The sequence below is a fragment of the Desmodus rotundus genome, chromosome 2 (genome assembly GCF_022682495.2).
Source record: "Desmodus rotundus isolate HL8 chromosome 2, HLdesRot8A.1, whole genome shotgun sequence".
Taxonomy (NCBI): Eukaryota; Metazoa; Chordata; class Mammalia; order Chiroptera; family Phyllostomidae; genus Desmodus; species Desmodus rotundus.
In genome coordinates this window covers 105,415,545-105,443,220 of record NC_071388.1, presented here as the reverse complement: position 1 = coordinate 105,443,220, position 27,676 = coordinate 105,415,545, and the positions used below count along the sequence as shown (strand labels likewise).

General features: G+C 37.4%; 1 protein-coding gene and 1 pseudogene across 2 annotated transcripts in view; both read right to left on the bottom strand.

Annotated features, from left to right (window-relative positions):
* Positions 1-7,510: 7,510 nt before the first annotated feature.
* The window catches only part of PPP1R2 (protein phosphatase 1 regulatory inhibitor subunit 2), a 29,604-nt gene continuing 9,438 nt past the window's right edge, over positions 7,511-27,676 (bottom strand). Inside the window, exons 2-6 of one of the 2 annotated variants that reach the window (XM_024578050.3) lie at positions 24,771-24,878; positions 17,274-17,351; positions 16,674-16,768; positions 12,273-12,440; positions 7,511-10,129 (exon numbers count right to left, since the gene is read on the bottom strand). In XM_024578050.3, the coding sequence (XP_024433818.1) occupies positions 10,083-10,129; positions 12,273-12,440; positions 16,674-16,768; positions 17,274-17,351; positions 24,771-24,878 (496 nt within the window). In that variant the 3' untranslated portion in view covers positions 7,511-10,082. The remainder of the gene's footprint in view (positions 10,130-12,272; positions 12,441-16,673; positions 16,769-17,273; positions 17,352-24,770; positions 24,879-27,676) is intronic. The other variant, XM_053918504.1, reaches the window with a different exon arrangement.
* On the bottom strand, positions 16,185-16,293 carry LOC112320739 (U6atac minor spliceosomal RNA; annotated as a pseudogene).

Genomic DNA, 27,676 nt, shown 5'->3' with positions numbered 1-27,676 from the left:
CACTCTATCATCAATCCAAGAACAATTAAACAGACAACAAAAATTTATAGATGTTCTCTTCCAATTCCAATATTTCCCATTGGTAATACAACTGAAATGCTTAACCCTCACTTGGCAGACTTAACTGAAAAAAAAAAATCAGATTGGGCAGTTGGGATAAAATCATGACTAAACACTTGCCAATTCCACCCTCACTTACCTACTCTCAGAATTACCTCCCCCAAATAATTCCTCAAATAAAAGACTACATGAGTCAAACCCATATTTAAAGCGTAGGAGCCAAACCCCCCACCCCACAAGCCACTTTGCCTGGGGTAGCTATCTAAGGCTTGGGAGGTGTGATCCAGAGCAAGGAGACTTGCTATCTGCTTTTATTTTCCCAAAGAGTAGCAGATGTATTCATCTGCCAGTTTTGCAAGAGCTGATGGGGAAGACAATGCCTTTTGGAAAATTGCTCAAAGCAGCAAGTTTTTGAGCAATACAGGCATACCTTGGAGATGTTGTGGCTTGGTTTCAGACCACCACAATAAATCAAGTCACACAAATTTTTTGGCTTCCCAGTGTTTGTGCCAGGTCTAGCCTTCGATTTGTAAACAAACAAACAAACAAACAAAGCAGTTATCTGTGAAGCACAATAAAACAAGGCATGCCTGTAGTCTTATCAATACTAAACCACAGCAGCTTATAACAACCACGTCAACCACACCCTCATCTGTCCTGGATGTGTATTTTAGTTTCTTGAATAACTTAGCAAGAATTAAGGCCTTATGCTTGGCATATCATGTACAATCCATAAATATTGTACAGTTATTTCTACCATGTCTTCTCTCTTTCAATGGTAAACTGTTCTCTTCTTTTAGGAGAAAGTCCAACTTTCACAAGATATTGGAGACCCTAGTGTACCTCCCCTATTCCTATTTGGGATGCTACTTGAGGGGCAAGTGGTGGGGGGAGAGGTGATTATGGTGAAATATGTTTAAAAACTGCTAGGTTAAACCAAGTTTTAAACATGTTCCTTATGCAGAATTTCTCAGCCTTTTAAGATGGTGTGCATTATCAAGTGGGTAGGAGGATAAAGTATATAGCATGTGCAAAGCTTATTGCTTATGGAATCCTTTTCATGGAATATGCTGTGGGACTGAGGGTTTCACGGACACACGGGGAAATGCCTGATAAGGTGTTACAGAACAGACCCAGGGGGAGTGAATGATATACTATTACTAAAAGGACCCCCCTTTTTCTCTGGGGGTCCCCCCCACCTACTAGGTTCGCCTAGCCTGCCTCCAGGGAAAGACGTCTCTCAATGCCAGAGATTGGTGAAAAGGAAAGGAATTATTTATTCAAAGAGATATACAGACTTGGAGTAATGACTTAATGTCTTCATTAAAATACTAAAGTCCTTTAGAATGTCCACAAACACACAGGCCTTCCTTCTCCCTCTGCCCAGTCCGGGGTACCGTATCTCAGGAAAAGAAGTAGAAGTCTGTGGCTCAGGCAGCCCCTTGGTTCTGGCACCATCAGCTGTGTCGCTGAAATGATCTGCAGCTAATCCAAAACCATGTGGCCCCTTCTCATGGCCCACCAGCAAGAGTCCTTTCACCCCTTTTCTTCCAGGCAAAGCCTCTCCTGCTTCCTAAACCACATGGCAAAAGGGAGCATCACAAAGCTGCATGGTCCTCACTCTTGCCCAAGTTGTGGGGTCCTCTCTCTGGCATGGCTGCCGCGCCTAGGTTTAAATCCTGATGCCAATCTTCCTCTGCAACCCCATTTCCGACTCCTCCCACAATCGGCTACACCTGCCAGCATTCCCTGTTCTTCCAGCTTTACTGGGCTGCCATAGTAAGTCCGGGCTGGCATGTCCCCATGGCAGGGAGCCAATCATCTCCAAGTTCTCATGCAGGCGCTGTAACCAGGGGGAGTTGCCACCCAGTTACATCTTGGGTGGAAGTCACTCCCATCTCCCTGGCTCAAAGCATGGCCACAGGTATTTAACATATCTATGTAACCAGTTAAAGATTATAGATATGTTAAATGACCATGCCAGAGGTTAGCTGCAAAGCTGTTGCTGTACTAAACAGCTCTCAATGGCTCTGCTCCAAGTATCCCTTCCCCCAGCTCAGACTTGTGAGGGTGAGGACATCATATAAATATATACATATATATTTCTAATATTTTCTGGACACCCTGAGTTCTGGACCCCATCACAAATCCCTTTTTGGGGTCCCCCCTTGGCTGCACCCTGTTACGTAAAGGTATATGTTAGTTTTCATAAGCTAGCTTCGTACTTATGAAAAAAATGTTCTGAGTTTAAAGCATGTTGCTTAGAAACAAACTTGCAGAACGAAACCAAATTACATACATTTAGACATCTCAAGAGATTTTTTCCTGGACTTCCGGCCAAGATGGAGGCGTAGGTAGACACACTGTGCCTCCTCGCACAACCAAAAGAAGGACAACAACAATTTAAAAGCAAAAACCAACCAGAACTGACAGAAAATTGAACTGTATGGAAGTCCGACAACCAAGGAGATAAAGAAGAAACATTCATCCAGACTGGTAGGAGGGATGGAGACAGGCAGCTGGGTGGAGAGGATACGTGGCAAGGTGGTGGCTGGCAGACCCAGTGAGGTGGCAGATTGTGGAGCGGGGCGGGCAAAGTTACAGCTGGCCGGCAAGGCAGCAGCTGGTGGACCAGGTGACAGACCACGCAACCCAGAGTTCCAGCTCAGGGAAATAAAGCCTCAAACCACTGATTGAAAACACCTGTGGGGGTTGAGGCAGCAGTGGGAGAAACTCCCAGCCTCATAGGAGAGTTCGTTGGAGAGACCCACAGGGTCCTAGAACATACACAAACCAACCCACTTGGGAATCAGCACCAGAAGGGCCCAATTTGATTGTGGGTAGCAGAAGGAGTGACTGAAAACTGGCAGAGAGTGGAGCAAGTGCCATTGCTCCCTATCAGACCCCTCCCCCACATGCAGCATCACAGTGCAGCGACCAGCGCTACCCCGCCCTGGTGGACATCTAAGGCTCCGCCCCTTTATGTAATAGGTGTGCCAAGATAAAAAAAAAATGGCCCAAATGAAAGAACAGATCAAAGCTCCAGAGAAAATACAATTAAGCAACGAAGAGATAGCCAACCTATCAGATGCACAGTTCAAAACACTGGTAATCAGGATGCTCACAGAATTGGTTGAATTTGGTCACAAATTAGATGAAAAAATGAAGGCTATGTTAAGAGAAACAAAGGAAAATGTACAGGGAACCAATAGTGATGGGAAGGAAACTGGGACTCAAATCAATGGTGTGGACATGAAGGAAGAAAGAAACATCCAACCGGAACAGAATGAAGAAACAAGAGTTCAGAAAAATGAGGGGAGGCTTAGGAACCTCCAGGACATCTTGAAATGTTCCAACATCCGAATTATAGGGGTGCCAGAAGAAGAAAAGGAAGAGCAAAAAATTGAAAACTTATTTGAACAAATAATGAAGGAGAACTTCCCCAGTCTGGCAAAGGAAATAGCTTTCCAGGAAGTCCAGGAAACTCAGAGTGTCCCAAGGAAGCTGGACCCAAGGAGGAACACACCAAGGCACATCATAATTCCATTAGCCAAGATGAAACAGAAGGAGAGAATCTTAGAAGCAGCAAGAGAAAAGGAGACAGTTACCTACAAAGGAGTTCCCAGAAGACTACCAGCTGATTTCTCGAAAGAAACCTTACAGGCAAGAAGGGGCTGGAGAGAAGTATTCCAAGTCATGAAAGGCAAGGACCTACATCCAAGATTACTGTATCCAGCAAAGCTATCATTTAGAATGGAAGGGCAGATAAAGTGCTTCTCAGATAAGGTCAAGTTAAAGGAGTTCATCATCACCAAGCCCTTATTATATGAAATGTTAAAGGGAGTTACCTAAGAAAAAGAAGATCAAAAATAGGAACAGTAAAAATGACAGCAAACTTACAGTTATTAACAACCACACCTACAACAAAAACGAGAGCAAACTAGGCAAACAACTAGAACGGGAACAGAACCACAGAAATGGAGATCACATGGGGGGTTATCAACAGGGGAGTGGGAGGGGGAGAGAGGGGGGAAGGTACAGAGAATAAGTAGCATAAATGCTAGGTAGAAAATAGACAGGGGGAGGGTAAGAATAGTGTAGGAAATGTAGAAGCCAAAGAACTTGTAAGTATGACCAATGGACATGAACTATAGGGGGGGAATGTGGGAAGGAGGCGGTGTGAAGGATGGAGTGGAGTGAAGGGGAGGAAATGGGACAACTGTAATAGCATAATCAATAAAATATTTTTTTTCAAGAAGATGACCATTCCAAAAAAAGAGATCTTTTCCTAAATGGCACATAATCCTGAAACAGATAATTTCCAAATTTTCCTATTAAACTGACCCCCCCAAATCAAAACATCTAAAGAATGTTACTCCTAGCCCCAACCAGGTGGTTCAGTTTGTTGGAGCATTGTGCCATACACCAAAAACTTTGCAGGTTAGACTCCCAGTCAGGGCATGTACTTCAGTTGTGGGTTCAATCCCTGGTCTGGGAGTATATGGGAGGCAACTGATTGATGTTTCCTTCTCTCTGTCTCTCAAATCAATAAACATAACCTCAGGTGAGGATTAAAAATATGTTACCCCTAAAGCAAAGGACTTGGGATCAAGAATCCAAATACAATTTAATTTGTAAGGTGTAACTTCTAAAATGAATTTTCTTTATCTAAAAAAACATTAGAATAAACACCAAGAAATTTATAGTTAGAGCTAAAATTGAATCCTGTAATTTAGCATGTATGAGACAGACATTGGGACTGAATAACTTGGCTAAGAGCCTTTTCCTCATTTACATAGGATAAGAATAACTGCTTTACATGGTTGGTTTGATAATATATTAAGAGACCTAGCAAAATGCTGAACGAGCAAGTGAAAGGTTCCCAATAAATTGTATCTCTTGCTATTATCCTTTTTTAGTATATTTTATTGATTATGCTATTACAGTTGTGCCAATTTTTCCCCTGCTCCACATGGTACCCCACTTCCCTCCAGCAATACCCCCCTAGATCCTGTTCAAGGGTTGTGCAAGTTCTTTCATTTCTCCCTTTCCTATACTATTCTTGACATCCGATTTTCCCCTCCAATTATGCGTAATCCATGCACCATTTCTCCCATTCTCCCTCTTCCTACTCCCAGCTGATAGCCCTCCAAATGATCTCCATACCTATGATTCTGTTTCTGTTCCTTTTCTAGTTGCTTGGTTTTTTTTTTTTTAAATTCAGTTGTTGATAGTTGTGTTTGTTGTCATTTTACTGTCAAATGACAACATTTTACTGTCTAAAACATAGTTTTGATCCTCTTTTTCTTAAATAAGTCCCTTTAACATTTCATATAATAAGGGCTTGGCGATGATGAATTCCTTTAACTTGGACTTATCTGAGGAGCACTTTATCTGCCCTTCCATTCTAAATGAAAGCTTTGCTGGATAGAGTAATCTAGGTTGTAGGCCCCTGATTTTCATCACTTTGAATACTTCTTTCCAGCCCCTTCTTGCCTGTAAGGTCTCTTTTGAGAAATCAGCTGACAGTCTTATGGGAACTCCTTTGTAGGTAACTGTCTCCTTTTCTCTTGCTGCGTTTAAGATTCTTTAACTTTTGGCATTTTAATTATGATGTGTCTTGGTGTAGTCCTCTTTGGGTCCCACTTGTTTGGGACTCTATTTCCTGGACTTCTATGTCAATTGTCTTCACCAAATTATGGAAGTTCCTTCAATATTTTTTCAAATAAGTTTTCAATTTCATGCTCTTCTTCTCCTTCTGGCACCCCTACAATTTGGATGTCGGTACAGTTAAAGTTGTCCCAGAGGTTCCCAAGCCTCTCCCCCATTTTTTTTTTTTTGAATTCTCATTTCTTCTTTCTACCTGGTTGAATGTTTTTTTCTTCCTTTTATTCTAAATCATTGATTGGAATCCTGGTTTCCTGCCCTTCACTGTTGGTTCCCTATGTATTTTCCTTTATTTCATTTTGGGTAACGTTCATTTTTTCCTTTATTTTTTGTGGTACTCAGTGGGTTTCCTGAGCATCCTTATCACCAGTGTTTTGAACTCTGCATCTGATAAGTTGGTTGGCTGTCTTCATTTCATTTAGTTCCCTTTGTGGGGTTTTGTTGTTCTTTCATTTGGGCCACATTTCTTTGCTTCCTGAATTTGGCAGCCTCCCTGTGTTTGTTTCCATGTATTAGGTAGAGCTGCTTTTACTCCATCTTAGTAGTGTGGCCTGTGTAGCAAAGGCACCTGTAAATTGTGTGGTGCAGAGACTTAGGTATTGCCTGGGCCGGGCAACCTGCTTCACTGCTCTGTAGCTCCACTTGTCAGGGGTCGGGCCAGAGAGGGGACAAGCTGCTATCTGGCTTCTGGAAGTCCTCCCTGTGCTCGACCCATTTCCAGTCATTTCACTCACTTCCTGTATGTGACTGGTGCCCTTCCAGTTGCTGCCCTGGGGTTTCTAAGTTCACATGGGCCTTTTATTAGGTGAAAATCTGGCAGTTTCCTTTGCCGCCTTAACCCCCACTGGTTTTTACACCAGAAGTAATGTTATTGTACCGGTGCTGCAACTCTGGGTTGTGCAGCCTGGCCTGGGACCACATGCTCTCAGGGCATCCTTCACAATTAAAAAAAAAAGTTTTAGAGGGGAAGGGAGGGAGAGAAGGGAAACATCAATGTGTGGTTGCCTCTCACATGCCCCCTACCGGGTACCTGACCTGGCCTGCAACCGAGGCATGTGTCCTGACTGGGAATTGAACCAGAGACCCTTTGGTTCACAGGCCAGCACTCAATCCACTGAGCCTCACCAGCCAGGGCTCCTTCACAATTTTTATCATGATGAGTGCATGTGGGGCTATCTGTTCCATCACTGCCACCTCCACCGCTTGTCCACACATCACCTCTCAGCCCTGTCTCTGCGACTCCACCCCTTCTACCCATCTGGATAAATGTGGCTTCTTTAAATCCTTGGTTGTCGGAATTAACTACAGCTCAATTTTATGATGATTCTGGGTGTTGTTTTTGGGATCTGGTTGTATTTTTTAAAGATTTTTATTTTTAGAGAGAAGGGAAGGGAGGGAGAAAGAGAGGGAGAGAAACATCAATGTCTGGTTGCCTATCGCATGCCCCCATCTGGGGACCTGGCCTGCAAGCCAGGTTTGTGCCCTGACTGGGAATCAAACTGGTGACCCTTTGGTTCACTGGCTGGCATTTAATCCACTGAGCCATAGCAGCCAGGGATGGCTGTAATTCTTCCAATGGTTGTGCTAGGAGGCGAAGCATGTCCACCTATACCTCCATCTTGACTGGAAGTCCTGTATCTCTTGCTATTATTTCTATCACAACTCAACAAACTATCCTATCACAATGTAGTCCAAGATCTTCCTCTGGTATCCAGAATACTTGGCCAATGGAACATGATCCTAAGATAGCTGGGTAGCAAGAAAGTAGAATCCACAGACAGGCAACTGTCACATCACCATATTTTATTACAATATGTTCAGTGTACCAATTTAAAGGGAAAAATGTAAACAAAAGTCTAGTGATAAATGGCACTTCACTTTAATCTTTAATTTATTCTTAACAATCTATTTATTTTCATTTTATTATTAGGTTTTAGAGAACATCACTGCTGAATTTCAGACTAAAAAACAAATGAACAGAAATGGCGGGACCACAAGAATTATGCAGAGGAAGTGATAACGATTAAAAAGTTGAATGAAAAATCTACCTTGGCTAGAACTGAATATTGACAGGTAACTTTCTTCAAAGAAAAATGTAACTTGAATCATAAAGGCTTTTTTAATATAATCCAATACCATGTTAATTAGTAACTCATGACTCGATGAGAAGTTTTACTTAGTTACATTCTACTACCTAAAATCCTACTGGGCATGCTATTTGCCATGACTTACTCGCCAGGGATAACTATACTTCTTAAAATGAGAAATGAGTTTTTCTGTGACTGAAGTTTTAGGAAATTGTAGAAAACATTAAAAGAAGCAGTTTTAAAAGGGCTTACCTTTTCTTTACTGTATAGCAGACTTTTCTACAAAGAGTGTGTAGATACTTTCTAAGAACTCAAAGTGAGAAAACCCAAAACAGAGGTTGGTGTGCATGAATGTATGTACAAACATACATATAAGCATAAATCCCCCTAAATAGGTTTAAACAGGTAAGAAAACTTTAACATTCTAAATTCGAAAGGCAAAGATAAATAAACACTGCTTTGTGGTATTAATAGCTAACACGGTATATAGTCAGAATACTATACCTGCAGTTCGTAAGTGCTTTGGATCCCATTTTTTTTAAAAGTCATTCAAAATAATAAAAATATTCTTTTAAAAGCAAAGATTTCTCTTTTTATTTATTTTGACATATTGATATTTCCATAAACTTGTAAGTGGAAGATACGCTGTTCAATACAAGCCATTTTATATATACAATATATAGAAATCACTTAGAAAGTCTGTTCATATAATGGATTCTTTGGGTACCAACCAAAAAATTAAGATACAAATAATTGACTAAAAATGAAACTATCACTAAACCAAGATACACAGGAACTGCATTTCATTTCTTTTTAAAAAAATATTTGTTTATTTATTTATTTGAGAGAGGGGAAGGGAGGAAGAGAGGGAGAGAAACATCAGTAAGGAGAGAAACATCAATTGTTTGCCTCTAGTAAGTGCCCTGACCAGGGACTGAACCTGCAACCTAGGCATGTGCCCTGACTGGGAATGAGCCTGTAACCTTTTGTACTGTGGGACTACACCCCACCAATTGAGCCAAACCAGTCAGGGCATGCATTTCATTTCAGGGGGAAAAATATCTCAACTTTACTGTGCTAGAAGAATAAAGTACATTTGTCATAGTACATATATTATCATATTCCCTTAAAGCAGAGATTAAAGTTTTTAAGTTAAAAACTGTTCAGGATTACTTCTGACTGTAGATTTAGGAATTATTATCATATCACAGTTACACACAACTCTCTCATCATGAAAAAAACTGCTGCTGTTTTCTAAGGTCTATTTAAATCAAACTATAAACTAGTAATAGCAATTTAATTAGCAAGCTGTAAATCAGAGTGATGTAGAAATTCTGCAGTTGAATCACGTTTCCTGTCTATAGAACTGCTGCTATTAAATCTATTTTCTCCATGTATTAGAAGAAAAAAATCATCACTGACAGTCAAAAAGAGATTTTCATTTTTGTAGCAAGAGTTCCTAACGTCATAACAATCTTTATGATCCTTTATAAAGGTAAAGGATTACTGTGTGCATATGTGTAGAAAGGAGTAGGAAACAAAGGCAGGTGGTTAGGAGAGGCATATAAAGGGAATGCTAAGGCTGTATTAGAATTATATTTATTTAAAAAACTGTTCTGAAGTCTGCCAATCAAATAAACAGAACAAGAGCAGATGTTAATGCGAGTTTAACCTGATCATTTATTTGTGAATAAAACTAATTTTGGTGAGAAAAAGTTTAATCCTTTCCTTGTAAACATAAAGAAATTCAAAAGTAATTTAAAGGTAGTAGGGCAGAAAATGCTAACTCTTATACTCCTTTTCAATTAAACAGGCAAACCAAGTTGAGATGTATGTTAAAAAACTTTTCAGACTGAGTGTTTATCAGCCTACACAATCTGTTACAATTGGATTTTGATTAAAAAAAGTTTTATGAGTTATCACATCTAGAAGTGAAGAAAATAAATTAGATCTCCTCCCCAAGATACTGTTTAACTTCTAAAGCATAAAAAGCTATATATAACATCTTATACAAATTAACCAGTGTTCTTACCAGTGACTTGCAGTTTTGGACTGATGCTATTATGCTGTATTTGTGAAGTACTAGGCACAATTAATGTATCAATTAAGCAGTTTCAGTCTAATCAGTCTCTAAAGTTATTTAATTCTTGGCAACATATAATAAGTGGTACGCATTTTGGTACTAAGTCATGAGTGTAGAGAACAAGAAGCAGTATCATAGAGTAACAGGGTTTGTATCCCACAATTACAGTGTTGAACAAATCTCTTCTATGAACTCTGTGATTTGTTTTGCAGTTGGTCACCTGTAGCAGATCCTGCAAAGATAAAAGAAAAAAAAATCAGCATAATTTGTTGTGTATTGCCAACCTTGAAACTTCCCTGAGCTAAAGTTCCTTTCTACTGCCATTGATGGTAAACAAATATAAAGATCTAAAAAACAAATAGGGTGTATTTCATGCAGGCAAATTAGGCTGATATGAAAGAATCCGGCATATCCCCTAAATATTCTAAAGAGCAGAACTGGAGTGTCTATTTGGTGACAGGAACAATAGGTTTCAGATGGAACATTTCTGTGAATAAATCACAGGTGGATAGCAGAATTTATTACAACTCAAATATCCAAAGCTATATTAAGGTTTACATTTACGGTATGAAAATTATTAAGTATTTCCTCAGAGTCTAAACATACTTTTCTTTTTATAAAAACAAATAAAACAGGTCAGGGAAGAGGAAGGAGAGGAACAATGCTAAAAAAATAATGCGTTCCATAAAATTTGGAGATTTTAAAAGCTGGTAAGATTTTTTTTTAAAGAACCATAAAGAGTAGAGAATATATAGGGCACTTTCTTCCCTGTGCCTTATTATGCAGTCTTTTCTATCCTTATGGACTTTAGAAGCTAAGTAGAATATACTCCTATGTAAGGAGTACTTCATCTTCACTGAAGAAAAATCACTGCACTGAGAACTAATGCAAATTTTAATCATTATCTTTAAACAAAAAAAAATTATGTACTAAATGTGTGAAATCTAATGTCTTACAAGTAGAGATAGACAGAAGGCCAGAGTTCTTTTCAAAAGCTGTGGGTTGAAAAACGAAAGCCCTTTAACCTATGGCACAGAGTTGCTGGTGCAAATTTCCAGTGGTGAATAAGAGAAGTATTTCCAGGGCTTGGCCAGAGTCATTTAAGACTTTCAAATTTTATTTATTTATTTTTAGAGAGAGAGGAAGGGGGGTAAGAGAGGAAGGTGGGAGAAAGAGGGGGATAGACAGGGAGAGGGGGGAGGGAGAGAGAGAGAGAGAGAGGGATACAGAGGGGGAGAGGGTAAAAGGGATGGGGGAAAAAGAGAGAGAGAGAAAGGGAGGGAGGGAGGGAGAGAAACACTGATTTGTTGTTCTACTTATTGATGCATTCTTGGGTTGATTCCTGTATGTGCCCTGACCGGAGCTGGAACCTGCAACCTTGGCATAAGTAATGAAGCTCTAACCAACTTAGCTACCCAGCCCAAAGACCTCAGAGTCATTAAGAACTGATACTGAAAGTACGAGTAGAATCTGATAAAAACTTAAAACCAAAGAAACATTCATTTTTGAATACATCAAAATAAATCACCAAGATATAGGTAAATGGGAAACAAAGACTAATTAGGAAATAGGTCAACTAAAAATGGATAATAAATTTTAAAAGAAGAGACATATAACAATTATTATTCAAAATAAAGTTTGTTCAAGTTGAAATATAAGCGAAACAGACTATGGTGTATAAAATGGAAATGAAGTGCTACATAAAACAAACTGTATGAAAGGGTAAAGCCTAATATGAAATATCAAAAATACTATAATCATATTTTTATTATAATGAGACAGAGGCATCAGGTTCTATCACAGAATCACTCATATTTCATATAAGCTTACCGAGACAACAATAAGTATTTACTTTTCTAAGACCCAGCCATCCAAGGTACAACAAATAAAGTTACATCTCCACTGGAATATCAAAATAACAGTTTATTAAAAATAAATAAGTAAAATCTATTTCCTATGATTGATAAAGTTGGTAGGCAGATTGAGACTTAATAAAATGAAAATCAGCCAAATAACCTGCCAATCCAACAGTCAAAAGAATCAACAGTGGAAAGACATATTTTGCACCCAAAGGGATGTTAAACAAATTTCCCATATTAAAAGCATGTTTCTTTAAAAAAGTTTAAACCTTAATTATGACAGAGCAAACAAGATATAAAGCAAATATAGCTTAACATGAAGACAAACATCATTGCTTAAAATCAAATAAGCCAAAACACACAGCAATATAATGTAACATATGGTCTTATATCAACTCTGGCCACAGGGGTTTAAATTTTAGAAACTTCTGGCATACTTGTATGCCAGCAAAATAAGTATATTATTTAGGCACAAAGGATCACAAGAGTCTCAAGGTTATTTCTGAAACATCTAACCTTGATTTGATTCTTCCATATTCATATTTTCTCCAGCTGCAGTCTCTGACATTTCTTCATCTTCCTCATCATCGTGTAGGTCTTTTGAAATTAACTGCCTAGCTAATTTAATATTTAGTCCTTCGTTGTAGTGAAGTTTCCTTTTCATTTCAAACTGGCGCTTTTTTTCTATAAAATACAGAAAAATAGGCTTAGAAAGTCTTTAGTTCAAGGACTAGCCTGTGTTTGTTGGTAAGTATCATGGGAACAGGGTCATGCTCATTTGCTTTTGTAATGCTTAAGGTCGCTTTTGCGCTCAAAGGTAGAGTTGAGTAGTTGCAATAGAAGCCATTGAGATGTACAAAACTGAAAATATTTACTTTCTAGCCCTTAACACAGAAAGTTTGTCAACCTTTGTTTTAGATGGTTCAAGTACATCTTAATTGGATTATAGGAATAAAGCCATTAGTTTTTCCAGAAAGAGTTGAATAGGAAAGCAAGCAAGCTATAATACTGTGTGTGTGTATATTGACAGAGCAGAAACTGATGAATACTATGTACAAATATTATATATAAAGCCTACATGTATGTGCATCCATACAGAAACACACAAAAAATAAGGCTCAATAATTAACAGTAGTTAATTCTGCATTAAGAATCTATGGGATAATTTTAACATTTTTCAAGTTTTCTATTTTTATAATTAAGAAAAATTCTTATAATTAAGTAATTGCTATGATTTAAAACATTCTAGCTTAAAACATCACATTCCCAGGGTAATTTAAATAAAAACGTGTTATAATAGTGAAGTAATTCTAGACTATTCTTTCATTTATATTCTTCACTATAGAAATACTAAACTAGCAAATAAACATAGGTGATCACACTTAATAGACAGCATTTTAAAGATCAACCGCTTATAAAGAAATAATTCTAAGATTTTAAAATTTCTTAGATCAGTAAGTTAAAAAACATAAAAGAGGGTTGATACAAAATTGCCAATTATTTATTTTGTCAAACAAGAGAGCACTGAAAGTCATTCACCACAGTTTTACTATGGTATTCATAAAAACACTTCAATACCAAAAAGGCATAGAGAAATAAAACTAGAAATCTCTCGTAATACAGCTATTCAAAGTATGTTCTCAATGTCCTCTAACTGCAAGTTTTTATCATTATGTATACCTATGTTTTAAAACAGGTGTTTAAGTTCACATCACCACTCATCAATCACTTTTCAGGAAAGTTCTGAGACCCACATCCATTTCAGCATCCCATAAAGATCTTGCCAGGCGTCTTTCTTCTCCTCTGTTTATAGATTACTTTTGTGATTTGTTTTACTCTTTCAGAGTACAGTATTATAAGGAAGAGTGAAATTTAAAAGAAAAAAGGGAGTATTGAAAAGACCAAGTCCTCATGACTAAATTTTTAGTTATGCCTTTAAGTATTCAGATAATGTCCAAGGCAAAATATACAAAAGGTTCTAATTGCCTCCAATACCAGATAAATTTATTAAAAAGATAATAACACTTTTTCTCATTACAAAGTAACTAATTTCATGGGAGAAACAAAAATAAAAATCACTCTTAATTTCCTCACTCAGATATCACCATTAATATTTTATGACTCTATACTTTTTCCTAGAAATGTATTTTTTATAAAAATCAGTCATATACTATTATATACGCTGTTTTTCTTTCCATTAGGATGATCATAAAATCCCAGTATGTCCAGGGAAGTCTTAGTTTATGCCTAGTGCCTGGTGAAACTGTAACAGTGATCTTTTCTTTCAACCCTAAAATGATGCAGAGTTTAAATAATAAAGTATATAAAGACAGTGAAATTCTGCCATGTACATAGCAGATTTACAATTTTTAAATGGTTACAAAGTACTGAGTTATAATTTAATTCCGTGTGCTTAGACAATGAAATATATAAAGATAGTAAAATTCTGCCATGTACACAGCAAATTTATGTAATTTTTAAATGGTTATAAAGATTAAATGACTATAATTTTATCCCATATTCTTAGTTAAAGATTCCTGATTTCTCTCTTTATTATCTTAATGTTTTTATGATGTAATACACATACATTTTTGTGCATTTGTTCTACTATTTTTTTAATATTAACTAGTGTTTTTTCAAACTGTGCCTCATGACTCTTTAGTGAGTCACAGCCAGCTTTAAGAAAAAATGGAGTAAAACAGAATCAACACATATCACATATAGTAAAGGTGAATGCTCTTTAGTGAAATTTTTATAATTTTATGTGTATGTATACATTAAGTGGTATCTGGTTAAAAATGTTTTCAAAACATCAAAATAAACCCTGGGAAACTGAGTTACTAGATCAAAGAATATATTTTTTAACAAAGTTTTTGGCTTATATATTGCCATACTGTACTCCAGAAAAGTCAAACCATTTTTCATGTCCACTAATAGTATATGAGTAAACTATTTCTCTACATTCACACCAAAGGAGATATATCATTCTTTTTAATCTCTGTTGATCTGAAAGGATAGAAATGTACCATGACACTTTTACTATATAGTTTCTTATTCCTAGGAGTTGATATGACAGTATTTTTTTGTGAATTATATTTATAGTCTTAAAAAATTATTTCTTTTTAATTCTAAGAGATATTAAACTTAGTTTTGTTTGTTATAGATACAGTCTAGTTTTGAACTACTCAAAATTATGTAATTTAAAAACACTGAATGTATTCATTTTATTTACAATCCTTGTATGGTAGAGCAACATATTGCACAGAGTATGAGGTCATTCAGGTTTCAGGCCCAGCTATAATAATAATCTACTATACTAGACAAGTGAATTATCATTTTTATATTTTCTTTTACTATTTTACAAAATAATGAATATACCAATTATTTTAAAGTCCTTAAAAGTTAATATTTACTGAGAACTTATAATATGCCAAGAACCAGTGCTAAGTGTTTTACATTCTTTATCTAATTTAATACTTATCCATGACTCTAAATATTATTATAGCTCCCAATTAAAAAATGAGGAAATGGAGGCTCAGAGAAATTAAGCAAATTGGGTAAGTGACACGTCTGGAATACAGAGTTGGATCTATCTGCCATAGCCAATATCTTAATTGTTATGCCATCAGTTACAAGACCTTTTTCTTTCTAGGAATATCTGTCAATAAACAAGGATTTTCATACACATAATTTGTTTAAAAGCAACAAACATCTATATATACACAGCAGTTACTACTAGGAGGAACTGCGCATGTGAAAATGTAACTAGTCAATGGTTCCCCCTGCTGGCTACTTCACAGAAGTACAATTTGAGGAAAAACTCGTTAATGAAAATTGTCAATATAGGTTAATAATCAATTCCTTCTCAGTAGATCATCTTTTTAGAAAATAATGAAGAAACAAAGATCTAGAAACAATTTATATTTGAAATCTATTTCTAGGGTCTTTTGGGGTATACTTTGGAAAAATATAAGTCAGGAAGTCACTGAGGGTAGAAGAGATAAAACTTGAGATTATGCTATCTGTAAAATTTCTGTTATACAACAATTAGGCTTACAGATCACAATTTCATTGAATAAGCTATTTTCTAAAGGTGAGAGGAAGGAATAGCAAATTCTACCTTAGCAGCTACATATGACAAAGATTCTGAATTTCTTTTACAATATAGGTAGTCCCCATTTCAAAGTTATAAATTCCATACTACTCTCTTTTCTTTCTTTTTCTTTTTCTGTAAGGGTGTGTTTTTCTTGCCTCTTTTTTCCCCTTTATACATAGGCTTGTTATTTTCCTTTTAAAAATAATTAAAAATAAATTAAATAAATAATTTTTAATTCTTAAGAATATTATACATTCACATGGTTCAAAAAATATAAAAAGCAACAAGGTGAAATATCTTCCTTCTCTCCACACTTTGTTACTTGCAAAAACAGAAACAATGAGTAAGTAGCAATGCCTTAACTACATATATGCTGTACTGGCTACAAGAGCTTTTTCCATCCTTGTTGAGAGGCTATCTCTATCTCCTTTCCTATGTCACTACTGTTTTTTTTTTTTTGTTTGATGGGAAAAGCACAAGCGACTGGGAAATTAGCTTTTATTTCTATCTACTTTAAAACCATTCAAACATTCAATGACTCTAAAAGCATTAATTTAGTAAATAATTACTGAGTACTCTATGTCAAGCACTAAAAAAAGTACAAAAGAATGCCAATAATTACTTTAAAGATGGTAATATTGTGAGAGGGGAAAAGGCTGTTTTATGATAAACCCACATAAGTAGAATCTGAATTTTAAAAGGTTGCTACCTAATCTCTCACTTTGCAAAAAGGAAAACCATTTCATAATCTCCTAAATGATGGGTTTATTTCAGCAAAAATTATTAACATAATGCTAAAAGCATAAAAGGTAATAAACTACCTTGTTCTTCAGGTGAAAGGTCACTGTCTTCATCTCCACTGCTTTCTTGTTCATGAACCTGATACTTTGGCTCCGAGCCTGCAGCAGCAGCTAATCTAAACAATCATTTACAAAGAAATCAACACTGTGATACTCTTTTATTAGCTGAGTGACCTCTTCAACTTTGAGTCTCATAAACACATCTAAAAATCACTAATATACTAGCTATAATCTGATGAGGAAAATAAAAAGCAAGAGTATGGGCATGGATGTAGAAACCAATAAACAAGAAGAGTGAAGGGTGACAAATCAATGGACTGCAAGGAAGTAGAGCTTTTCTTTAGGAATTAACTTATTTTTGCCTTTTCCACTTTCATCTTTAAAACCCAGGAGGCAGGACATTTAAAAAAAAACAAAAAACCACAATCTGAGTACTAGACTGATATTCTAATCTTTCTGCCACCTGCATACCTTGATTTTAATCTAGAAACAAGACTATAAAAATTATGAAAAATCCAGATAAATTTAGCATGTTTTTTATGTACACTCATACAAGTAAAATGCCTTTATCTCTATTAAAAACAACATAAGTGAAAATGCTTTTACAGTCATAGTACTTACTTCTTGGCTAACATATCTGGGGTCAGGGCTTCAGTGGTTTCTGAATCACTGAATGCATCTTCATCATCACCTACCATACTAGGATGACAAGAAGATTATACTATAATTTTTCAAGCAGAAAACAAGGTAACAAAATTCTACTGACTTACTTAAAGTATCAACACATTTATAGCTCTGCTGTCATCTTTGAAGTTTAATTTTAGTTACATTCAATGAAAACACTTAAAAGTAAATTAACACTAAAAAAACACTACTGCAATGAAGAAGATAAATACTGAAAACTCAAATCATCTGGAAAAAAAAACCTACTTCAATTATTCCGTCCAGGTGGGGTGACATATAATGCAAATCCCCCCGGCCCCCCAAAAAGCCCCTCACTGCCTGGTATTTATATGTATTTATATCCATCAACCTGAAGATGAGAGTAGATGAGATAAAGGATCTATGCAGACATAAGGTTAGGTAAAAGCACAAAACTGGACCCTAAAGACCTCATTCAGGAACTTTAAAAGATATTTAGCTTTTCCATTCTACCTTCTAAGGAAAAATTTGCTCCCCACTTAATTATAAAAATGGGCATCTTTAATTCTTAAGCCACTGAAAGGTGTATAAATCAGAATTTAGTTATGTGTATAAAAACTGCTGGTTTATACCTTTTCTGGTTAGTTAAGGAGGTAAAGTAAATATATGCTATAGTTTAGGTGATGCTCTTTTTTCCAAGGGAAGCTGAAATAAACTCATTTATGTTACCAGATATAATTAAGCAGAGTAGGATAAAACAATCCATCAATTTGTAGAACTCTTCCACAGAAAAGTCTAGGTTACGTTATAAAATTTACAGATGAAGTACATTTGTGTGTATGTGCACATAATAAAAGACTATATATACACACACACATAAAATACAAGATGGGGCAAGAGTAGATTTACAGTTTTGAGGAGGTAAAACCATTTATTCTTGTATTATTATTTATTGTACTATTTTCCTTATGAATGGTATACCTATTTTTGCCCCACCTTGTATATACATGAAAGCAATAACTTTTTATTATATTAGCCTGTGAGATTCTTCAGTAGTATAACCTGATCTTTCTATAAAAAGCATCTTTATTTTTTAACTATATTTTATTGATTATACTATTACAGCTTTCCCACTTTTCTCTCACCTTTATTTTCCTCTGCCCTGTACTGCCCCTCCTACCATCATTCTCCCAACTTAGTTCATGTCCATGCGTCATACATATAAGTTCTTTGGCTTCTCCACTTCCTATACTATTTCTAACCTCCCTCTATTTTCTACCTACCATTTATGCTTCTTATTCCCTGTACATTTTCCTCCATTTTCCCCTCTTCCACTACCCTGCTGATAACCCTCCATGTGATGTTTCTGTGAATCTATTCCTGTTCTACTTGTTTGCTTAGTCCCTTTTTTTTAGATTCCATTGTTCATAGTTGTTCATAGTTGTGAGTTTCTTGTCATTTTACTGTTCGTATTTTTGACCATCTTTTTCTTAAATAAGTTCCTTTAATATTTCATATAATAAGGGCTTGGTGATGATGAACTCCTTTAACTTGACCTTATCTGGGAAGCACTTTATCTGCCCTTCCATTCTAAATGATAGCTTTGCTGGATACAGTAATCTTGGATGTAGGTCCTTGCCTTTTATGACTTGGAATACTTCTTTCCAGCCCCTTCTTGCCTGTAAGGTTTCTTTCGAGAAATCAGCTGGTAGTCTTCTGGGAACTCCTTTGTAGGTAACTGTCTCCTTTCCTCTTGCTGCTTTTAAGATTCTCTCCTTTTTTTAAATCTTGGCTAATGTAATTACGATGTGCCTGGGTGTGTTCCTCCTTGGGTCCAGCTTCTTTGGGACTCTCTGAGTTTCCTGGACTTCCTGGAAGTCTGTTTCCTTTGCCAGATTGGGAAGTTCTCCTTCATTATTTGTTCAAATAAGTTCTCAAGTTTTTGTTCTTCCTCTTCTCCTTCTGGCACCCCTATAACTCGGATGTTGGAACGTTTCAAGATGTCCTGGAGGTTCCTAAGCCTCTCCTCAGTTTTCTGAATTCTTGTTTCTTCATTCTTTTCTGGTTGGATGTTTCTTTCTTCCTTCTGGTCCACACTGTTGATTATAGAGTCCCAGTTTCCTTCCCGTCACTGTTGGTTCCCTGTACATTTTCCTTTATTTCAGTTAGCATAGCCTTCATTTTTTCATCTAATTTGCTACCATGCTCAACCACTTCTGTAAGCACCCTGATTACCAGTGTTTTGAACTGTGCATCTGACAGGCTGGCTATCTCTTCATCACTTAGTTGTATTTTTTCTGGAGCTTTGATCTGTTCTTTCATTTGGGCCTTATTTTTGTTGTCTCCGCACGCCTATTATGTCCTGAGGGGAGCCTTAGGTATTTGCCAGGGTGGGGCAACCCATGTCGATGCTTTGTGGCACTGTATGTGGAGGAGGGGTCCGAGAGGGAACAATGCCATTTGCTTGGCTCTCGGCTGGCTTGCAGTCACATCCTCCAATACCCACAAGTAAACTGGGCCCTTCTGGTGCTGATTACAGGCTAGGCAGTTTTGTGTACGTTCCAGGACTCTGTGTGTCTCTCCAATGAATTCTCCTGTGAGGCTGGGAGTTTCTCCTGCCACCTCAACACCTACAGGTCTTTTCAGTCAGAGGTTTTGTGGCTTTATTTCCCCATGCTGGAACTCTGGGTTGTGTGGTCTGTCTCTCTCTCCAGTTGTTCCTCCTGGTTTATCTACATGCAAATGTGGAACCACCCACTCAGTCAGCCACTGCTATGTTGCAAGTCCTCTCTGCCTTGGCTGCTGGTCTCTGCCCCCCCTACCAGTCTGGATGAATATTTCTTCTGTAACAACTTGGTTATAGGACTTCCAAGTTTGGTTTTCTCACAGTTCTGGTTATTTTTTGTTTTTAAATTTGTTGTTGTCCTTCTTTTGGTTGTGTGAGGAGGCAAAGTGCATCTACCTACACCCCCATATTGGCCAGAAGTACCAAAAGACCTAAAAGCATCTTTAAAAAATATTGTTTTTTCAAACAAAGCTGGTAAAACTGAGCACTACATTAAAATAAAAGTTGTGCACATACTTCTGTATATACATAACGCCTCAATCATTTAGAGATCAAATAACTTTAAAGACTCTCAGAGGAAGAATATGGTAAGGTAAAGAGAAGAAAAAGAGCAGCATCAAATATCTGTTCTCACTTATTATATTTTAAATATAAAGCCTAAAAATAATGACAACAGCTATTTTTTTTAATCATGTTTGATCTAAATTCTTCCAGGTTACCTCCAATCAACACAGATGAGAGCTATCTACTACTTCTATTTATTTTTTATTTTTTAATTTTTCAGTTACAGTTTACTTTCAATGTTTTATATTGATTTCAGGTATACAGCATAGTGGGGTTAAACAATCACATTTTGTACTTTTTGTAAAGTGTTCCCCCCCGAATCTTCCAATACCCACCTGGCACCATATATATGGACTACAGTCCCTATGCTGTAGTTTATATCCCTGTGAAAGAGGTACAGTATTTAAGTACAAATTGGTAGTTACAAAATAGTCTACCACTTTTACTGGGGGAAAAGAAAGAAAAAAAAAAGCAAGTCCTGACTTTGGCTTCTGGTACAATAAAAGTTTTAAGCTATGTTTTAAAGTATATATCTGTAAGAATATAAACTTTTCATAAATTATATGTTCATTTTTTCCCTCAAGTTTATTAGTATTAGAGTTTCAATATCTGTACTTCCACCCTGGCTGGTGTGGCTCAGTGAATTGAGTGCTGGCCTGCAAACCAAAGGGTTGCTGGTTCGATTTTCAGTCAGGGCACATGCCCGGGTTGTGGGCCAGGTCCCCAGCAGGGGGTGTGCGAGAGGTAACCACACATTGATGTTTCTCTCCCTCTTTTCTTCCCTCCCTTCCCCTTTCTCTAAAAATAAATAAATAAAATCTTTAAAAAAAAATCTGTACTTTCTATTTCATTGTTTTTTCTACTCCTGCCACAATCTTCATGATTATTCTTGTTTTTACTGTTTCTGCTATTATCAATTTCTGCTATTATCACAGCTTATCTTCTTCCAAATCTTTCACTCATTGATTTAAAACAGAATTTCTTAACTCTTTTTTAACAGTAACTTCTGGATTTATGATTTTTTAATTCACAGTATTTCAGTTTGAAAATCTTTACTTTTCCAATATAAGCTAAGGCCTAATCTGAATTAAGTGTTTCTAATTTTTAAAAGGCAAAAGATTTATATGATCTGAAGAGAAACCAGAGTATGTGTTTCTACTTTTAAAAATAAGTTATATTTATTGATTATGCTATTATAGTGTCCTGATTTCCCTCCCTTTCCCCCTCTCCATCCAGTGCCCCCTACTCCCTCAGTTAGTCCCCACAACATTGTTCATGTCCATGGGTCATGTGTATATGTTCTTCGGCTACTCTACTTCCTATACTGTACTTTACATTCCCAAGGCTATTCTGTAACTACCTATTTGTTCTTCTTAATCCCCTCACCTCTTCACCCATTCTCCCCTTCCCCCCTTACATCTGGCAACTATCTGGTAACTAACTTCTTTTCTCTAACTGCTTTTAAGCCTCTATCTTTTTTAAAAAGATTTTATTTTATTTATCTTTAGACAGAGGGTAAGGGAGGGAGGAAGAGAGGGAGAGAAACATCAGTGTGGTTGCCTCGTGTGCCCCCAACTGGGGACATGGCCTGCAACCCAGGTATGTGCCCTGATTGGGAATTTAACCAGCAACCCCTTTGGCTTGTAGGTCAGTGCTCAATCCACTGAGTCACACCAGCCAGGTGCATCTCTCTTTATCTTTAACATTTGGCCTTTTAATTATGAAGTTTCGTGGAGTGGCTCTCTTTGCATCCATGATAATTGGGACTCTCTGTGCTTCCTGGAGTTAGGTGCATGTCTATTTCCTTCACCAAATTAGGGAAGTTTTCTTTCACTATTTTTTCAGATACATTTCCAATTTCTTGCTTTTTCTCTTCTCCTTCTGGAACCCCTATGATGAGAATGTTGTCCCAGAGGCTGTTCATAGTTTCCTCATTTTTTTTCTTTTCTTTTTTCTTCTTGTTATTTTGTGTAGTTGTTTTTTGCTTCTTATGTTCCAAATCTTTGATTTGATTCTTGGCTTCATCCAATCTACTGTTGTTTCCTTGAAGATTGTTCTTTATTTCAATTAGTGTATCCTTCATTTCTAGCTGGGTCTTTTTTTTTTATGCTGCTGAGGTCTTCATTAAGTTCCTTGAGCATCCTTATAAAGTGTTTTGAACTCTGCATCCGATAGATTGCTTGTCTCCATTTCATTTAGCTCTTTTTCTGGAGTTTTGATCTCTTCTTTCATTTGGGCCATGTTTCTTTGTCTCATTTTGGCAGCCTCCTTGTGTTTGCTTCTATATATTAGGTAAGAGTTGCTTTGACTCCGTGTTTTGACAGGAAGGTCTAATGTAGTAGGTGTCCTATAGTATCCAGTGGCACAGACCCCATCACCCAAGCTGGGTACTTGAGGTGCACCCTTCATGTGTGCTAAGTATAACCTCCTCTTGTAGTTGAGCCTTGGTTGCTGCTGGCAGATCAGTGGGAAGGATTTACCTATGCCAGTCAGCTGCAAGGACTGGCTATGACCACTGACCACCAACTTCTGCTCTCTGTGGATGATCAGCTGTGCAGGGGCAGGGTGGTGGTGCTCCGATGTGGTCTATAGCTGTCCAATGGGTGTGCTAGCCCTGGGCTTTCCCAGGAGGTACAGGCCAAGATCAGCCCCTACCTGTGTTTTGTCCAGGGTACCCTGCCTGAGCTGTAAAGCAATCTGAGATGGCTGCTATTTGTGCTGGGCTTGGAGATTTCCAGGTACAGCAAAGCTGTGAATCTAATCTGGGTGCTGCTAGGGCTCACTAAAGCCAGCTGTTGGTTGTCTGATAGGATTTAGGAGCCAAGACCAGCCCTTCTTATGGAAAAGCAGCCTGGGTGGGCCTGTAAGTTGGGTGGAGCAGAGCTTTTGGGAATCTCCAAGGTGGGTCAAACACTGTTAGTAGGTTAATAAGAGTCTCAAATATGACACCAGCTTGCCAGTTCTGTGGGGGGAGGGTTTTAGCAAAGGGACAATGGCCTCTGCTCACCTTGATGCCAGGCACCTTTCAAGTTGTTACCCCAGTGCGGGACCCTGCTCAGAGGGAGTGAGTCTGAGTAGGGGAGCCCGTGTGTGGGTTAAGAGGAACTGTTTGGGGCTCCAGCAGTTTCTTCTACTGACTCTATCCCCGCTGGTTTCTGCAGCCAAAAGTTGTGGGTACTTATCTTCCTGGCACTGGATTCCTGGGCTAGGGGGCCTGGTGTGGTGCTGGGACTCCTTGCTCCTGAGATATCCCTCCTGAATTTTTGATCCATGTGGGTGTGAGACCAACTCATTTTATGTCTGCACACGTTTTACCAGTTTGGATGGATGTGGTTTCTTTAATTTCATAGTTGTCAGACTTCCACGGAACTTGATTTCTGACATTCCTGAATAGTGGTTGTTTTACATTTTAGTTGTAATTTTGATGTGGCTGTATGAAGAGGCAAGCCATATCTGCCCATGTTGCCATCTTGACCGGAAGTCTTGTCTTTTGACCCTGGAGTCTGGCAAAGGGAGGGGCAGAGTGGACCAGAGATGCGTGAGGAGAGACTGGGGACAGACACTTTGGGGAGAGAACTGAGAGGTTCGCCTCTGGGATCCTGGTACTGAGTCATGCCCCATACTGCAGCAGCCATCTTGCTCAGGGAGACCAGTATTTCTCCTTATTTAGAATGCCATCATCTCAAAAATGCTTATTGATACATTATTTTTGTCTTTATACTAATCACTGCCACACACTATTTTAAAATTTATTTTAAAAATTCTGCAACACTCAAAATTGTCAACAATCACAATGTAATGATCTAAACTACAATATTATGTAATTCAAAAATAAGGATATCAAAAAGAAGTAATGACCACTTGTCTTTGAATGGGTTAAAAATATAGTTACCATCTGTGAAGTTATTTTTTTACAGAGACTGAGTAAGCCTCTGATATCTATTTCAGAAACAAAGAAACCCAATCCTCATTTTCCTTTTTATAAATACAGGGTCTGGCACAAAAAAAATGCCCATATTTTATTGCATTACTTCTTCCGGACCCTGTAGATTATTTTAAGGAAGACAAAAATCACTGGCCTGTGAGCATCATTGACAGTTAGATATCACTGAGGTGCAACAAATAATCACTTACTACTAAAATTATAATGTACAAAATGTACCCCACAATTTAAAAGTTATATATGAGTTATGTTATTACACAAAAATATGCAGTGGGTTTATTAATTAGCGCTCTAGTAACAAAAGAAAAACAAACACAAATTCAAATCAGCTGTTATCCAGAAGTTCTTATCAAATGCAAAATGAAAACAAGCCAAAAAATGAATAATGTCTACAAAATATTACCTATGGTATGGAGTGCTTGGTTCATCTATTTTCATTAAACCATAGTCTTTGTCTGCTGGATGGTATGTTGCCAGGATGTTCATTTCATCCCACTTCTGGGATTTTTTACTAAAAAAGAAAGGAATTCTTCCTCAATTCAATAAAAGATAAAAAATGTGCACATCTAAAATTCACAAACATCTAACTCCAACATTGAGTTTCTAGTTGACTGCTACCTTCTATTTTTCCAGCTACTTTATTAGAATAGAAAGTGATAGGATAAAAGCTGTAAAGAAATTAAAATAAAATCTCGGTATTTTATAAAATACTTAGTGCCCACATATTAAAAACATATTATTCAGAATCTTCACAAGGCATTCAAAACACTGTATGATATACTTATAGAGCTTTATTGTGTCTACAAAATTAAATCACTAGAAACTGGAATTTGTATGTTGTTTGATCTCCATAGTTAAAAATTTTGACTTTACTATTAGTAACAGTTTGATAAAAAACATAACAAAAATATTTCTTTGGCCTAATGTTTTCAGAGATATCCATAACAATGAAAAGAATCAGAATATAAAAACTATGAGAAAAACCTCATTAAATTCATGTACCGCTAAATAAAGATTTAGGTTACAAAACAATAAAATTATAGCTTAGTTTTTTTAATCTAGAAAAATAAGGTTTTGCTAAGAAATAGTGTATACATCAGTCCCCCCTTATCTTGGTGGGGGGGGATACGTTAAGATGCCTGAAATCACCGATAATACTGAACTCTATATTTACTATGTTTTTTCCTATACACACACACTTACGATCAAGTTTAATTTATACATTAAAAAATAGCACAATTTTACTGTGATAAAAGTTATATGAATGTGGTCTTTCTAAAAATATTGTACTCATCACCTTTCTTGTAATGATGTGAGATGATACAATGCTTATGTGAAGAGATGAAGTGAGGTGAACAATGAAGGCTTTGTGACATAGGATTAAGCTACTACTATAGGGGTTGCTTGAACAAAAGTGTTGTGATACCTTGACAGTTAATATGATAACCAAATGGCTACAAAGTGACTAATTTGCAGGTCCTCTATACAGTGTGGACACACTGGACAAAGGGATGATATTCATATTGAGATTTCATTATGCTACTCAGAATGGTGTACAATTTAAAACTTATGAATTGTTTATTTCTGGAATTCTCCACTTAATAATTTTGTTTTTAAAATTTTACTTTTCAATTACAATGTTTTCATTCAATATTTTATATTAGTTTCAGGAGTATAGCATAGTGGTTAAACAATCATATACTTTACAAAGATTTTTGCCAGGTATTTCTAGTACCCATCTGGTACCACACATAGCCATTACATTATTGACTGTATTCCCTATGCTGTACTCTACATTCCCGTGACTATTCTGTAACTACCAATTTGTACCCAGTAATCCCTTCAATTTTTCAGCCAGTATCCTAAACCTCCCTCCTCTATGGCAACCATTGGTCTGTTGTGTGCATCCAAATCTGTTTCTAGTTTGTTTATTTTGTTCTTTAGAGTCCACATATAAGTGAAATCATGTAATATGTCTTTCTCTGAGTTACTTCACGTGGCATAAAGGGTTAAGATTTCATTCTTACTATGGCTGAGTAAGATTCCATTGTATGTATGTACCAATCTTCTGTATCCAATTATCTATTGATGGGCACTTGGGTTGCTTCTGTATCTTGGCTACTGTAAGTAACAGTGTAAAAACATAGGGGTGCATATATTGTTTCAAATCAGTGTTTTGAGCTCCCCTAGATATATACCCAGAAATAGAATTGCTAGGTCACAGGCCAGTTCCATTTTATTTTTTGAGGATCCTCCATACTGTTTTTCATAGTGGCTACACCAATCTGAATTCCCACCAAATGCTCAAGGGTTCCCTTTTCACTACATCACCACCAACACTTGTTATTTGCTGATTTACTGAGGATAGCCATTCTGACAGGTGTGAGGTGATATCTCATTGTAGTTTTAATTAGCATTTCTCTGATTAGTGACATTAAGCATCTTTTCATACATCTTTCGGCAACCTGTATGTCTTCTTTGGAGAAATATCTATTTAGTCCTCTGCCCAATTTTTAATTGGGTTGTTTTTTGGTGTTGTTATAGCAGTTCCTTACAATTTAGGATATTAACCCCTTATCAGAGAGGGAGGATGGCGGTGAGATAGGTGGGAGCAGAGTCCACTTCCCCTGGGCACAGGTGGAACACATAGCTGATCTTCCGAGGTACAGAGTAAACAGCCAACAGTATCCCAGCATATATGAAGGTTGGAAGCCAAAACTGTAAAGGACATTGAAAAATCAGATGGTAAGGAGATTGCTTTGGGATAATAAGGTCCCTGGGACCAGCGCAGGGATCAGGGCAGCTGCACCTGGGCCTGCCACAGTGCCTACTGCAGGATTGTTAGGAGACAGCCAGGTCAATGGCTCCCTCCACTGCCCTACACGGAGGTTTGAGCACCACCAGGATTGACCTGGATGCTTGAAGTCACTGTGGGGAATAAACAAGTAAACAAATGCACAGGGGCAATGTACACCCACTCGGGACTATGGACACTGGCAGGGTTATTACCAGAGAAATTGGGGAGCTAATGACATCTAGAAAAGGTAAAAGAGTTGGGCCATGATGGACCCCGACCCAAAAGTCTCCAGTTTGGTTGTTAATTTGGGCTGTGTGACAGGCCAGGTGCTTGTTTGGAGTGGCAGGCTTGAACAGGAGGAATTAAAAAAAAAAAAAGGCTCTTGGTGGCTGTTTAGGGAATTCTCCCTCAGTGGCTGCCCCTGCCTCCCCTGGCTACGACCTTGCAACTTCCACAGCCTCAGCCATGGGCCAACCCCTGCCACCAGGACCGTGGCCACAGGTGCCCACCCC